The 14,222-nt window shown below is 39.4% G+C and overlaps 1 protein-coding gene across 1 annotated transcript; it reads left to right on the forward strand.

The window, feature by feature from the left end:
• The first annotated feature begins 5,616 nt into the window (after positions 1–5,616).
• On the forward strand, positions 5,617–12,443 carry LOC140246028 (uncharacterized). The gene is made up of 3 exons (XM_072325475.1): positions 5,617–5,767; positions 7,623–7,848; positions 9,488–12,443. Exons 1-3 carry the CDS (start codon positions 5,672–5,674, stop codon positions 10,678–10,680), a joined length of 1,515 nt encoding a protein of 504 aa, XP_072181576.1. The 5' UTR covers positions 5,617–5,671; the 3' UTR covers positions 10,681–12,443.
• The last annotated feature ends 1,779 nt before the right edge of the window (positions 12,444–14,222 follow it).

A 14,222-nucleotide genomic window follows, 5' to 3' on the forward strand; every position in this document is an offset into this window, starting at 1 on the left:
GACTTGCTTTCAAGAACGTTTAAGCGGATTTTTTTTTTTTTTTTGATGGTCTATAATAGTACACAGAAGCAGTGGCACTATCACTCGACGCCGGATACAATACAATACAAACAGACAAACAGACATACAAGCAAACATATACAGACAACATAACAAACAAAAGACGCGATCCGACAACAGCGGCAACAATACCGGAAACCATGCAATTAAGCATAATACAATCATGGGGCCTGTCTTATAAAGACTTGTGATAGAAATCAATCACAAGTTTCTTGTGAGCTGCAATGCAAGTTGCGATTGATTTGGGGACTTGTGATTGATTTGAAGGCTTTATAAGACGGGGCCCAGAAATCCGGAAATACAAAAAAAAAAAAAGAGTAAAATTCATCAAGCTGTCCAGAAAGCTTACAACTGCATGTTTCTTCTCTGAAGCCTTTATTCAATGCACGCAGGATCTTTTGTCTTCCACTATCTCTAGATCAAATACGTGATTACAAATAAAAGCGGAAGAAAACTTATTATTAGGGTTACGCCATTTCCTGACCCACTTTATCTGACACACTCTTTCTGACACACTTTTTTTGCCATTCACTTTGTACACGGGGCAGTTTTCATGAGACGGCCTCTGTTATTGGCTACTGTGCTAATAAATATTCAAGACTATGGTATGGCTTGTCGAACGTCGCGCTCAAGGCCGGCCAATAAGAGGCGGCCAGGAGCTGGTGAGCTGGAGGCGCGCGACAATTTCTAACCTCATCCACGTACGGGCCTCTGTGTAATCTGTAATTTCGTGCCTGCCTAGTAAGTCGGCAGTGAACTTGGGCGTGATCTTCCCTACGGCGCGATCTACACGCGAAGGGTATTCCTCACAGAACTTGTGAATTTTATGAAAAGAAATAATAAACTGTGACGGAATTATGAAAAAAAAAAATGTTTCTGTGTATTTTATTCACAAATCCTCTTCATTTCAACCCATCTGTAATCACATCGTACCCACTTATAAATCGACGTGTCCATAACATCCTGGAGCCGCCTCCCAACCCCCGAGATAGCTCTCATGTAAGCAAATTCTTGCCATAGCTAATCTATTTTAGAATAAAATCGTAATCTATCTATGCTTAGATAACCTAATTCAAATTGGCAGAGACATAAATATTTGTTTTACAATCGTGATACGTTCAACTATTCATCTGTGCTGAAATCCGCATGTCTGCTCCACACATGTTGTCGCTATCGCTCAAACTTCGATCGCGGTGCCGGTGGCTTGTGTGTGTTTACAACATGTGTGCATATGGAGGAAGCATGGGGCTGAAAAAACAGCACCACGTGGTGAGGTAAAAAACAAATCGGACGTAAGAAGTCGTACATTCATGAGCTAAACAGACAAATAGCGAAATCAAAGTCCACTGAAAAGGTTTTGACACTGTAATGTATGTTCCAAATTCAAATCCAAATTCTGGCTTAGTTTCGAGAGAATTTTCTACACTTGTGAAGGTTTTCTTTGCAAGAGATCAGGAGTGAAATCGGGGTAAGTAGCTAAACGTGTACTCTATGTGACTGTTGCATGCATGCGTGCACGTGGCTGGGAGAGCGCGGCAAGAACGCTAGGAATGTACCACCAGCAGGTACGATGGGCTGCAAATTCTTGGGGCAAAATTAGACTTCATTGTTCAACCCGTCTAGTATTTATATATTCATAATAATTCTAATTCTTCATGAAATCACGATAGAAATATTTCATATATTCATAATACATTTTAGAAGCGTAATATGAAATATTTTGACTTTTCTTTTGCAATCCAAAGAAAAAAATATTTTGAATAAAAAATAAAAAATAAATAATAGTTCTTGACTCAAGTCTAAACTTCGTGCGTCTTCTTGCAGTTACCCGCAGTTGCCCATGGATACGACGCATAAATAATCAGCTGTTTGCTAAGTCATTCCTACCCTACTGCCTCTGTTCAAATTGAGAGCGATTGTGATTTTATCGGTGGCATTTATAGTTTCATGACCTAATCCAATAAAACTAGACAAATTTAAACATCAAATGTTGTGACAGTTTTTGTCAGAATTCCCTATCAATATCACTTGTTGCCACGATAGTTTTCAGATTTCACTAGCTTCATTATCGAAGCTGTTCTGAGGCTGTTGGACATTTGAAAGAACTGCTTTGTAAGAAATCACCTTTTATTTATTATCTATTTTCACACACAAGAATTTTGATGACTTACATAATCTTTTAAAACTATTCTAATGTCATAATATTTCATGATGGTATGTGTTCTGTCTTTACATGGCAAGATGGGATTTTTTTTCTTCCATCCAGGGTCAAAGAAGGAAGTGACAGGAAGGAAACTAATACGATATGGAGGAAATGAAAAGGATAGAATGACACACCTGCTCAGCGGGCTCTTTTTTATTGATTTTTACAATGGTGAATGCAGTACATCAGAATTTAAGTACAGTTCTAAATAATTTATTATTTGAAAAATGAGCAAAGAAAATGGGATATCATCGAGTTCTAAATGAAAACTAAATTAGCATCGCCATTTAGATCTAATGATATTTAAAAGAATAGCCCTGATGCAACCGTGTCTGGGCATTAGCATTGATACTCCATTCTTATTTCTTATTACTGCCGCAGCCAGCATATTTCAAAATAACAATATTTTTACAAATGACTTAAGTAATCTATATCTAATACACTAGCTGTAAAAAAAAAACCAAACAACCTTGAATAATATATTGTTTACTCATTATTTATCTAGCGATCCACGTCCCACAAGCTTTGCTTTTTAGTGGATCGCTATTTTCCATGATTGAAGTTATTTTCCGAACGCTCACAAAGTATACATACATTGTTCCTCATAATTATTGTACATTATGTTGTTATGTACAATTTATTTCATATACTACATGAATCTTTTGTAAACATTTTGACTTTCATTTCATGATATGTATACTTTGTATTATGTTTATAATCTTCATTGATTGGAAATAAATTATGATTGATTGATTGATTGATGAACCTTATTGTCAAGCTTTTGGTTGAGTTTCTTTAGAGAAACGAATTTTTGGAGCACTAACCCAAGTGAACAACCAAAAGGTTTAAAAAAATGATGAAATGCAGGTCTCTAGACCACTCCTGTGCATGAGCGAGCAACAGCCCCCATGGACAGTGTCACTCTCGTCCTTGGCCTAAGCTAGGCTACTCGTGTCGTTCTCGCCATCATCAACGTCATGGTCACACGAAATAAATTGCATCATCAAAAGGGTTCGTTTATCATCACCAGAATCATTATGATCATCATCACTATCATCTCAACCACAGCAAAACCCTGAATATCATTCCCATGCACCATAGTCACTCCCAGCTCACAAAAACACATCAGCAAACGTACAGACATCGCAGACTTTGTAGCTAACTACTACGTTAGACTTTAGATCAATGTTAGTTGTACACAAAATGAAACGGAGGTGGAAAACTAGTAATGAATACACGGAGATCATCAACGATGGCATTTTACCGTAGAAAAAATACACTGAACATCTTGCACCGCAAAAAAAAAAAAACGAAAAAAAAATTGAGGTAAAAAACTACGTTGAGGAAAACTAGGGTGAAAACCCGCTGCTTGGAAGACGAACGATGAAGACACTGTACGGTAAAAATGCACACGGAAACAAACGAGTGGGTACACAAAGATAATCTACATCGTGTTCAATCAAAAAACTCACCTCTAAATTGTTGCAAACGAGATAATCACTTCAAAAAATGGGGGGAAAACACTTGTGGTAGTACGATTGTACTCTAAGAATAACAGAGATAAGATGATACCAAAGCAAAAGAGAGAAAAAGAGAGAGAAATGGACAGGAAACCTGCAGAAGTTATGCCACACTAACTGGCACTAAAACGCAATTCGATACACACACGCACACAGGTAATCAGATATCGTCATGGACCCCCTTGAGGAGATCGATATCACGATACCACGCGTAAGTCAATAGCTAAAAGCCAATCACAGACACAGAATCAGACCGAGTGACTCATTATGAAAAAAGAATCGTAAGGCTATTGAATATTCATTAGCACAGTAGCCAATAACAGAGGCCGTCTCATGAAACTGCCCCGTGTACAAAAAGAATGGCAAAAAAAGTGTGTCAGAAAGAGTGTGTCAGATAAAGTGGGTCAGGAAATGGCGTAACCCTTATTATTATGCCTTTTACGTAAATTGTCTGGTTGTGACCCAAAACTAATGCTTACACATAGGCAGGAGGGGGGGGGGGGGGGGAAGAGGGGAGTAGAGCAGTTGCCCTCCCAAATTTCCCTAAATTTGCATGGAAAAGTTGACATTTTGATAAAAAAAAAAAAAATAGGGTACTGTCCTAAAGAGTATTATCACCCAAAGTGTACCAAATTGTAAATTTAATTCTGATAGGGAATATGCCCCTCTATATACATCCTCTAAACATGGATCTAACTGCTCCGACCACTCGACTCTTTCCCCGATAGACTTATAGAGTAAGTAGGGTGCCACACAACCATGCTTTTAAAGGTTTCCTAAAATACAAATGCATGTTGATTTGTGCTGATTTATGCATAATACCCTCAACATCACTTTTGCGGTGAAACGAATATCTAGAAACATTTCATATATTTTTAACTATTTTTTCTTCTATTTTTTAAGAGTACTTGGATACGCCCACACACACACACACACACACAAAAAAAAATCTTCCAAACCAAAGTTGTGACCTCATCTGTCAATCATTGCTAAAGTACTACAAAAGACACTGGAATGCACCTTCCCCTCGACTCCGCATAACTTGCACATGTTTCTGCGTTAATGTAACTAATACAAGACATGGCGAAGGGAAGGTGCGTTCCCAAAGTCATCAAAAACGCTTTAAAGATTGATTTTCATATGAATACTAAAACTGCAAAAGCTCCCACGTATAGCAGGGGGCGTCAATTCTGAAGGTAAAGGCCACTTTGCCCACCCCCCCCCCGGAAAAATAAATATAATGATAATACGGGCCTAAAATTATCATTATTATTTTATTATTATTTATTTATTTATTTTTTTTTTTTGGGGGGGGGGGGGGGAGGTCATAATTTTGTCCCCAAATACTATTTCCGAGATGCGGAAAACTTTCTTGCTTATTTGATCGAGCATTGTTCAAATGTCAGTTCAGCCACAGGGGCACCAAATCGTTGAAAGTTAATCGCTGAAAATCCTGAATCTATACCTGCGTTGGATACTCCAAGTTCCACCCATTATTATTCTCTCTCCCAACAAACTTTAAGGGTAATAGTTTCCAAAGAGAGAAAATTTTGCAACAAAATGTAAAAGAATAACTTTATACTTCATCAAAGTGCTATTATGTAAAATGAAGCACAACAAGAGGTAATGAAAATACATAACGTACATGCCTCTCCACTGATAAGCAAAATAAATCAAAAGTGAAAAGGGCGTGTCATGGTTTGCGTCCCAAAGTGCAAGCGCAGCACCAAGCGCCAGGGTTGATTATGGAAAAAGCGCGGGTAATTTGAAATGCGCGCATGCATGGTGTATGCATGTACGTGTGCTGGCAAGGTAGTTAATTTGGCGCCAGCGACTTCTATAGGGTATTTTGTGGCGAGAAAGAAGAGAAACGTGAGTTCTTTCAAATATGAAAAACTCATGCTGGTATTCCGGTCTTGATACACGTGCACAGAGCTCAAAGAACGACCTTTACAGGCACGTGAAGCTATATCAGCACATCATGGTGAGTATAATTTTATGGATTTATCGCATCAAATCATAGATTTCGGGATCTCTGCAGACTACAAAATATAATTAGAACCTAACCCATACATTATAGTGCACATTGTCTTATGTGTTTCTGATGTCTGAAAATGTTAGAGGAAACAATAGATAAATGTTTCAAATAAAAATGATATCAGAAGTGTGACAACGTCAGCTTACTATTCAGTAGATGCGTGTAAACATAAAGAGCCCTTGCAGTTAAAAGTTGTACGGGGCATCCAGAGATCTATATGTTATGTTATAGATCCTACCGTGGAGCTAGTAGCTCCATGATCCTACTGTATAATCAAAGTAGACATGACATTGAACCGACATCACTTGTATACCATTACAAGCTGTTCAGTTTCCTTTAGTTCTATTCCGAGGCAGCAGGCCTAATTACATATGACATTCACATTTATTTTCTAGCTCTGACGCCTTCACCTTTTGAAAAACTCTTCAGGAGACATTGCTGCCAATGTCTTTTAATTTTTCCGTCAGTAAAAAAACAAAACAAAACAACAAAAAAAACCCATCCTTACTAGTGGTATAAGGATGTTGGTCTCACTTTCAGGGGCCGCGGAACGTTTTTTTTTTTTTTTTTTTTCAGTGTGTATGCATGGCCGGCGGAACCAGGGTGGGGGGGGGGGGGCCTCGGCCCCCAACTTTGTTTTTTTTTTTTTTTTTTGCTCCCGTACAGAATACATAGAGTGTCACCACTTTGGGCCCCCACCACTTCTTTTACCCCGGAGGTGGCAGTAGAAAAAAAAAAGAAAAAACTAGAACAAAACCTTAAAGGGACTGTACAGTACTGGTTGAGGTGGGGATTCATGTTTTGAACATTCCTAAGTGAGATAATGAAAAGCCTCTCATGAAATATGAAAGAGCATGTAATTTTAGGAAGGATTCAACGTTTATTTGATGAAAATTGGTTTTCAAATGGATATCCAAAAAAGTGCTAATAATAAAAGGCGACATGCCACAACTTTATTAGGATCTCTTTGTTTCACCTTGTTTTTGGATATCTCAGCCATTTCAAAACCGATTTTCATCGAATAAACTTTTGATACCCCTTAGAACTGCATGCTCTTTGACATCTCATAGAGTGGTTTCTGAATATCTCGCAAAATGTTAAAAGCTAAATCCTCACCTCGACCAGAACTGTACACACCCTTTAACCTTTGAGCGCGGTAATGCGCTGAAGACCTTTTTGTTTGTTTGTTTGTGTTTTTTGTTTTTTTGTGTTTTTTTTTTTTTTGCTTGTCAGCTGAAGAAACCCGGAAGTGGCACCAGAACTTGCGCTGAAGGCCTTTTTTCTTTCTTTCTTTCTTCTTTTGTTAGGTTTTTTTTTTGTTTTTTTTTTTGTTTTTTTGCTTGTTGGCTCATGAAACCCGGAAGTGCCCCCCCCCCCCCACTTTTGAAAACGTGGCGCCGGCGGTATAATGTGTGTGGAGGAGGTGGGGGCGGGGGAGGGGCAAGGTCAATGATTATGGCTTTTTTCATCTCTTTTTTTTTTTTTTTTTTACTTTTGACAAGCCCCAAAATGGTGGGGGAGCTGCTTTTTGACAAGCCAAAAATGGGGGAGCAGTTGTTTGTTTTTAAGAGCAAAAAATTGGAGTGCGGTTTTTAAATGATTTTCATTTATTTATTTATTCATTTATTTATTCATTTACTTATTTATTTATTGTATTTCATATCGAATGTGTCTGTGTGAATATTTGTCAAAGATTTACTGCCGTGTACAACTTCGCAGAAAAAATAGGGAGACAAAAATGGAAATAAACTCAGAAAACCAACCGAACCAGTTCTTTTCCATTACATTTCTGATTTGCTAGGCCGATATATCGAGACTCTGCCCACTGCTCGCCAAAAATACAACGAACCCTGAAGAGACAATGCTCTGCTATCGGTCGTTACTCGATGTCTTCAACGAATCGTCCATAGAGCGATCGAGAGAAGCCGCGAGGCTGATACTTGCTATCGGAGAACCAAACGTGCTTCGCGCCCTCAAGCGCCGTTACACTGAGCAGGGCACCACACCGGATAGCTTTTCCTGTCAAGGTATGTACATTGATTGTCCCCGCCCCGCCTTCAAAACCAACGGATACAAACAAAAAATGGACAAACAAGCAAAGATAAAAAAGCGATCCTTTTCAGAGAAAATGCTTCCTTTACACAAATTGGGATCTATACACACAGGATTTTTCTGGCAAAGTATTGTTGTTATTTTGTGAGAATGTATAAATGGGACCCTGTCGTAATTATTCGTCCTAATTAGTGGGCCTACTGCTAAAAGTACTAAGTATCAAATATTTTATATCACAGCAGATTAACGTTAACTTGTAACAATCTAGGGCAAGGGGCATTCACGAGGGGGGGGGGGAGGCACGTGGGTGCATTTGTAGGGGAGATCGGGGTGAGTTGGGACGCGGGTCAAGTGGGACACGTTCTCTGAATCAAAAACTGTTCAACAAATCAGCGATTGGCTTATGTCTACAATAAGCCCCTAGCAACCATACATCACACTGAGAAAGACATGCAGTTTGGAAAATTCTAAGTAAGTATAAATTGCTATTGAAAATTTTCCCCAAAATATAATATTTTTTTTTGAAATCAGGTTAATTAACCTGTTGTCTTTGTATTCATGATTTCAAGGGCACAATTTAAGTGGTGGTGAGCCTTATTAATATGCAACTAATATAACTTGGTTTTGACAAATGCCTCATTGGTTACTGAGTAGTCCTACATATTTATGTATAATATTATGTGAGGGACAGTTGGGACAACGTGTCCCGTTTGTCCCTCATAAAACCATTACATGTATTTGGAATTCATACAAAAACAAACAGACATATTAAGATGAAAGTTGAATCAAACAATATTTATCACCCAAATTCACAGGTGATGTACTCTGAAAAGAAAATGCAAAGACCAATAAAGATAATAAAGATAATTATATAATAAAGCATGTTTGACTGTTTTCATTACCAATGTTTCATTACGCCGTCCAACTTTGGCATTTCTATAGGATGTCCCATTTTACCCCCACCGTCCCATTTCTCCCTTGCTGTTGTCCCACTTTTCCCACGGGTGGGTCAACTTTTCCCCCAAAATAAGTTTTTTTTTTTTTCTTTTCATTAACTGCAGAAAATTGAGAACAGTGCCACCCCCAGCTTATGGCTCTTTATGTAACCCTACCATATGAACCTTTATGCAAGCCCGAAAGGAAATGTAATCATCTCTTCTATAAAAAGATATAAGGAGAAAATTGGCGAACTTGAAATAATGTCCCACTTCTCCCCGCTCTCCCCTATACACACCCCTCCCCCGAAAAGTTTTCAGTATTCGTCTGTGATATTCTGTTACGTGTACTGAATCATCGTATCTTGTGACTTTGTGACTATCTTTATAAAAAAAAAAAATCAATCTTAACTATTTCTTATCGCATATTCTGAAAGTATGTGTCTTTGTGAGCTGGGAATTGACATCAGGGTGTATGACGGAAACATACTTTTAACAACAGCATTTTTTTTTTTCATAACGATATGACATCGGCGAATTGTGAATAATATTATGATTTGTCCATGCAGAATTGCATCGTGTGATGCAAAACCTGCAGTTTTTGATAGCTTTGAACAAAATATAACTTTATCAAGTGAATAGTGATTGTTGTTACTCGTCTTTTGGGGTTCGTTTGCAGCGTCAACTTCCAGGCAAAGTTGCCAACTGCTTGGAAAAGTGAAGTCACCTAGCGCATCGCCGAAGAGGGCGCCAATTAACTCGTCAACCATTCGCGGTTGTCGGAACTGGTTAACGAGCGGTCCGACAGTTGGCAAAGGCAGCACGGAACCGGGACGATATTTTGTCGATGATAATACTCGCGTCCCTTCCACATCCGGTGATTCTGGCGTCAGTATCTCGTCCACCAATACTGCATCAAACTGTAACAACAGCAATATCGAAGCCACCAGCTCTTCTGGAAACGCCCAGTGCTCCAGAACTATCAACCCTACTTTAAGTGAAGTCTCGACTTTCTCAGATCATGCAGGAATAAATATGATTTCTCAGCACGTAATCAATCATGGCAATTCAAATCCCGACTCTCATTTAAAAAAGAAAGATTTGAACGTTTCTCCTCCGAAAAAAGTAGACATGGAACCAAAGGTTAAAGGAACTCCATCAGATATGGTGGCTGAGAAGAAGCAAGGTGCAGTGAATAAGGACATGTCATCTAGGATACCAGAGCCACTTCAGTGCATGACATCTGATGCAATTAGGAGAGTTCCTGGACTAACCTGCAGTCAACCGAGGTCACTGTTAGAGCCAGTCAGCTCATCAACCTGTCTGTATAATGAGGTCTATCTAGACCGTCATGACTCAACCATTTGTCTTCCCACAGTCATGCCTAAAGACCCTGATGCAACTCAAATCCCGAACCAGAAATTTTTTCCAGAGTTGACATTGGTTCGTTGTGACGAATCTCCAATCGTCCATGTGTACGAAAAATCCTCAGGCACGGTCTATCCTGCTGGGACACCGCATATCATCACCCTGTGCAACACCAGCACTCCTGTTGCTATGCTGCAGCAGCCAACAATAGTTCCCATGACAACGCAAAGCGCGACTTCGGAGGATATCGTCAAAATAACGCGGGAGATTCTAGACGACCTGCAGGTCGTGCGACAGCACCGACGGAGTTGCTTCGCCGACGGGAATGCGCTGGTAGAGGTACGACCACGATCGCTACCGGCGGCACCGACGATGATCGCGACGCAGTCTCCGAGTGGAGAATTTCATGTCCCGATGGACATTGGAAGTAACCGCAGGGCGGTACTGGCTATCAAGGCGTTGAAGTGCACCGGAGCCAACAACGTTGCACTCTTTAGCAGCTAAAAGATTTCTCAAGTTCGTTGAATTTCTAGCCCAATTTCTAGGAAAACGTTGATATCCGATTTGATTGTGCTGCATTAACTGTAAAGAACGGCCCAAGAAAGAACACAGGTTTCTCATGCAGCCGTCTAAAGAATAACCTCTTGTACCAGGATTAAGTTAAAAACGATAGATAAATCGACATCCTGTCTCTGTAAAGTCAAAGGCACGTCTGTTTGAGTTCTTTTCTCCCAGTCGCTGATGGATGAGATATAACTTGTTACTGAGGTTATGAACGTTATGCAGTAGTTTGTTGTACGATGCATGTCAACGTCTGTTCTATCTGGAAAAGGGCAATACTGCCTCATTAGCATCGCAAGGGAGGTACATTTACTCCATAGTTTCATATTACTTATAAAGGCAACAACTAAGAATCAACTCACTGGTACACATACTTACTGTGTCCTGATTGGCTGGATCACATGAATACGAAGAATTTTGGCATGCTCTCGATTCGCACTCTCCTGCGTTTGTGTGAAAGTTACGCTGCCACATTATTATTAGATTCTTGTCTGTATTTATTTTTTCTAAACTAGCATACGCATTATGCAACAATATGTGTTCGTCAGATGCTCCTTATCCTTTCTGTTCATGACTTTATCCACTTTTATGTGGCGCGTTGCACCTCGGTGTATCGTTTTTGTGTCTAAATGGAGATGGGGGATAAAATGAAAGTGCGTGAGATCAAGAACTTACACACAATCATGGAGACAAAACGATAAAACGAGAATGGAGTTAAGTCATTGTGTTTATTGTCTGACAAACGTTTACGCCTGTAAGGGAATCTGTAATAAATCAGTCGCAAGATGGCGTGTTACTATTGAATATCCTTGTCTGACGCACGACACACACACACACTGCTGTCAAGTTCACCTGTTCTGGCCGCATTCTTCAAAAGAAAAAAAAAAAATGAAAACAAAATACGCGACGATGTATCTCACAATATGCAATATCAGATATTCTGATTCTCGCTCGATGGATACTAAATCGCCGTTCCGACGCACAATCATACTTCGCAGTATACAGTAGCCATAACGTGTATGATTGTTACGGATAAACTGCTCTGTTTTAGTGTTCTATGATAGTTTCCAATTTCTTCTGTACGTTCTTCCCACCATTGCATTGTGCTATTTTTCAGGGGGTGGAGGGGGAGAGGGTATCATTCTTTCTATAGCGGACACAAAGGGAGAAGATAAAAGGATAATGTGCAATGATACCGAAATCATGAATAAAAAGTGATCATCATGTCGTTAGAGTAATTTTATGTGGTTGGGTTGACACTGTAGTGTCAATCAATATCTGAGCGTGAGTAATTTTGTGTTGTAGCCCTCGTTTTTTCGTGGTTTTGTCTTCGAGTCCTCACTATGTGCAGCACACAGTCAATCTACTACAGTTTACATAACGAACAGGTTTTTTAAGAAATTCTCGTTACAACGAAGGAAAATTCAGGTCCCAAATTATCATCTATTTATCTTTATATACTTTACTCTTTGGTTATAACGAAATTTCGGTGTAACGGAAAAAGACCGCCAGTCCAGAGGACTTCGTTATTGCGGGAGTGCAATGTAGTAAAATGCTGCCAATGTTTCTGTGCGGCAGCTTCCCAAACGAAGGGTTAAACGATCGAAGGGCTATCATAGTACATGATGTGATGCATATGCATTCACCTGCATTCTGCCTATTTGCAATTAAATCACACGCGTACTTGTAGTTGTGTCGCACCTCCATTTCTTTCGCTTGTGTGTTTCTTTTGTTTGAAAAGTGGGGTTTGTTTGTTTGTTTGTTTTTGCATTGATAGGTTGCGTACCATTCTGCTGCTCTTATCAACCACTTTATTTTACTCTGTATGGCATTACTATGATTCACACCCGTTCGCTTTTTTTTTCTCTCTTCCCTCTTTCGCTTTGCATTTCCTCAGTTCCGCTGTCCTCGTTTTAAAGTCACTTCCAAAGTGTCAACGTCGTTAATTTTTTCCTTCTTTCTTCTCTCATTGCGTGTCGAGATTCATGCGTCTGTTGGCACGTGTATTGTTATTCTACATTGGCTTAAGAAAGTGCGTATGTCCTTTACCATTGTAGGGTCTATAGGTATCCGATTAACCTCCGATCCTTGGGCCACATTGTCGACTTTGGAAATGGAGCAGGCTAAACAACCATTTCTCCTGAAGGCCAAGGGTCGGCGAAACGCAGCACGAACGGAATTGAAAGGACAACTCAAGTTTACTTGGTTAGCCTAATCTCGAGCCTCTTCGAATATTACGAGAACAGGCTCAACCAATCTGATAATAAACGTGTCACGGGCAAAAGTCTCACCAAATCTACAGTTAATAACGAACGTTTCATTAAGCAAGAGACCAAAAGAAAAGATTGTCATGCGAACAGAGGCTTGCTGCATGCCATGACCAGCACAATTCAGTAATGATTATGAGCACTGCCCCCCCCCCAAAAAAAAGCACTTTGATCGTTGATTTCCTTTCGACAGAGCAGGGCCAAGGGCGAGTGCGTGATATCATGACTATGCAACCGATCAGTAAATATTCACTGTCAAAATCCCCAACCTTTACTGGCAAATCCAAAAGTGAAATGTCACATCCGGTAGATTCGCGCACAATAATTTCATTAGCAGTTAGTGCACCAGATTAAAATTGTACAGGGTTTAGAATACAAATTCAAACATTGTGTCAAATCAAGTTGTGACGTGTAAATCTTCAACATGTAGGGCCTAAGGTGTGAAAGGGATGGTATAGTATTGATTAAGGTGGGATTCAGCTTTTAAAGAGAATGATTGTTCCAATCCTTGTGGTATTCATTTAAGAGTACATTATACATGTATATCGATTTTTGTGTGAAAACTATTTGCTTCAGAATGGTCTCTTATTCCGTTAACGATCGCCCCGTCACTGTACAGGCATGCTAACCTGGAAACATTAAACTGCACATTAATACTTGAATATGAGACCATTCTGAAGCAAATAATTTTCACACAACAATAGATATATAATGTACTCTTAATTAAATGAATCCCACAAGGATTGGAACAATCATCCCCCAGCATTCCCACTGATTCCCACTGATCAGTTACTAGCCATCCCCTTTAACGTTTGCGGTATATTTAGAAACGACTCTATGAAAATTAATGTTGAAGAGCATAATAATTCTAAGGGGAATGAAAGTTCATTTGATGAAAATCGGTTTTGAAATTAATGAGAGATCCAAAAACAAAGTGTACACAAAGCGATCCTAATAAAAGTCGTGGCCTGTCACATTTTAGAATCGCTTTGTTGGTATATCTCAGCCATAATTTTCACCAAATAAACTTTGAATTCCTCTAAAAATTGCATGTTCTGTTATATTTTATAAGAGATTTCTCATTATTTCACAAACACACACACACACACAAACACACATAAGTTGGAAACCCGCAGCCCCTATTATCTAAACGAAGCTGTACCATCCCTTTATGAAGGCGAGACTTCAGATTGCAAAGTCAAAGAGAGGGAGAGAAAT

Source organism: Diadema setosum, chromosome 2 (genome assembly GCF_964275005.1).
Source record: "Diadema setosum chromosome 2, eeDiaSeto1, whole genome shotgun sequence".
NCBI classification, from domain to species: Eukaryota; Metazoa; Echinodermata; class Echinoidea; order Diadematoida; family Diadematidae; genus Diadema; species Diadema setosum.

Bases quoted from the DNA above. Each gene is read 5' to 3' on its own strand.
- LOC140246028 (XM_072325475.1), top strand. From the start codon at position 5,672: ATGAAAAACTCATGCTGGTATTCCGGTCTTGATACACGTGCACAGAGC. The intron at 5,768-7,622 runs GTGAGTATAATT...CTGATTTGCTAG, and splicing joins AGCTATATCAGCACATCATG to GCCGATATATCGAGACTCTG. The intron at 7,849-9,487 runs GTATGTACATTG...GTTCGTTTGCAG, and splicing joins GGATAGCTTTTCCTGTCAAG to CGTCAACTTCCAGGCAAAGT.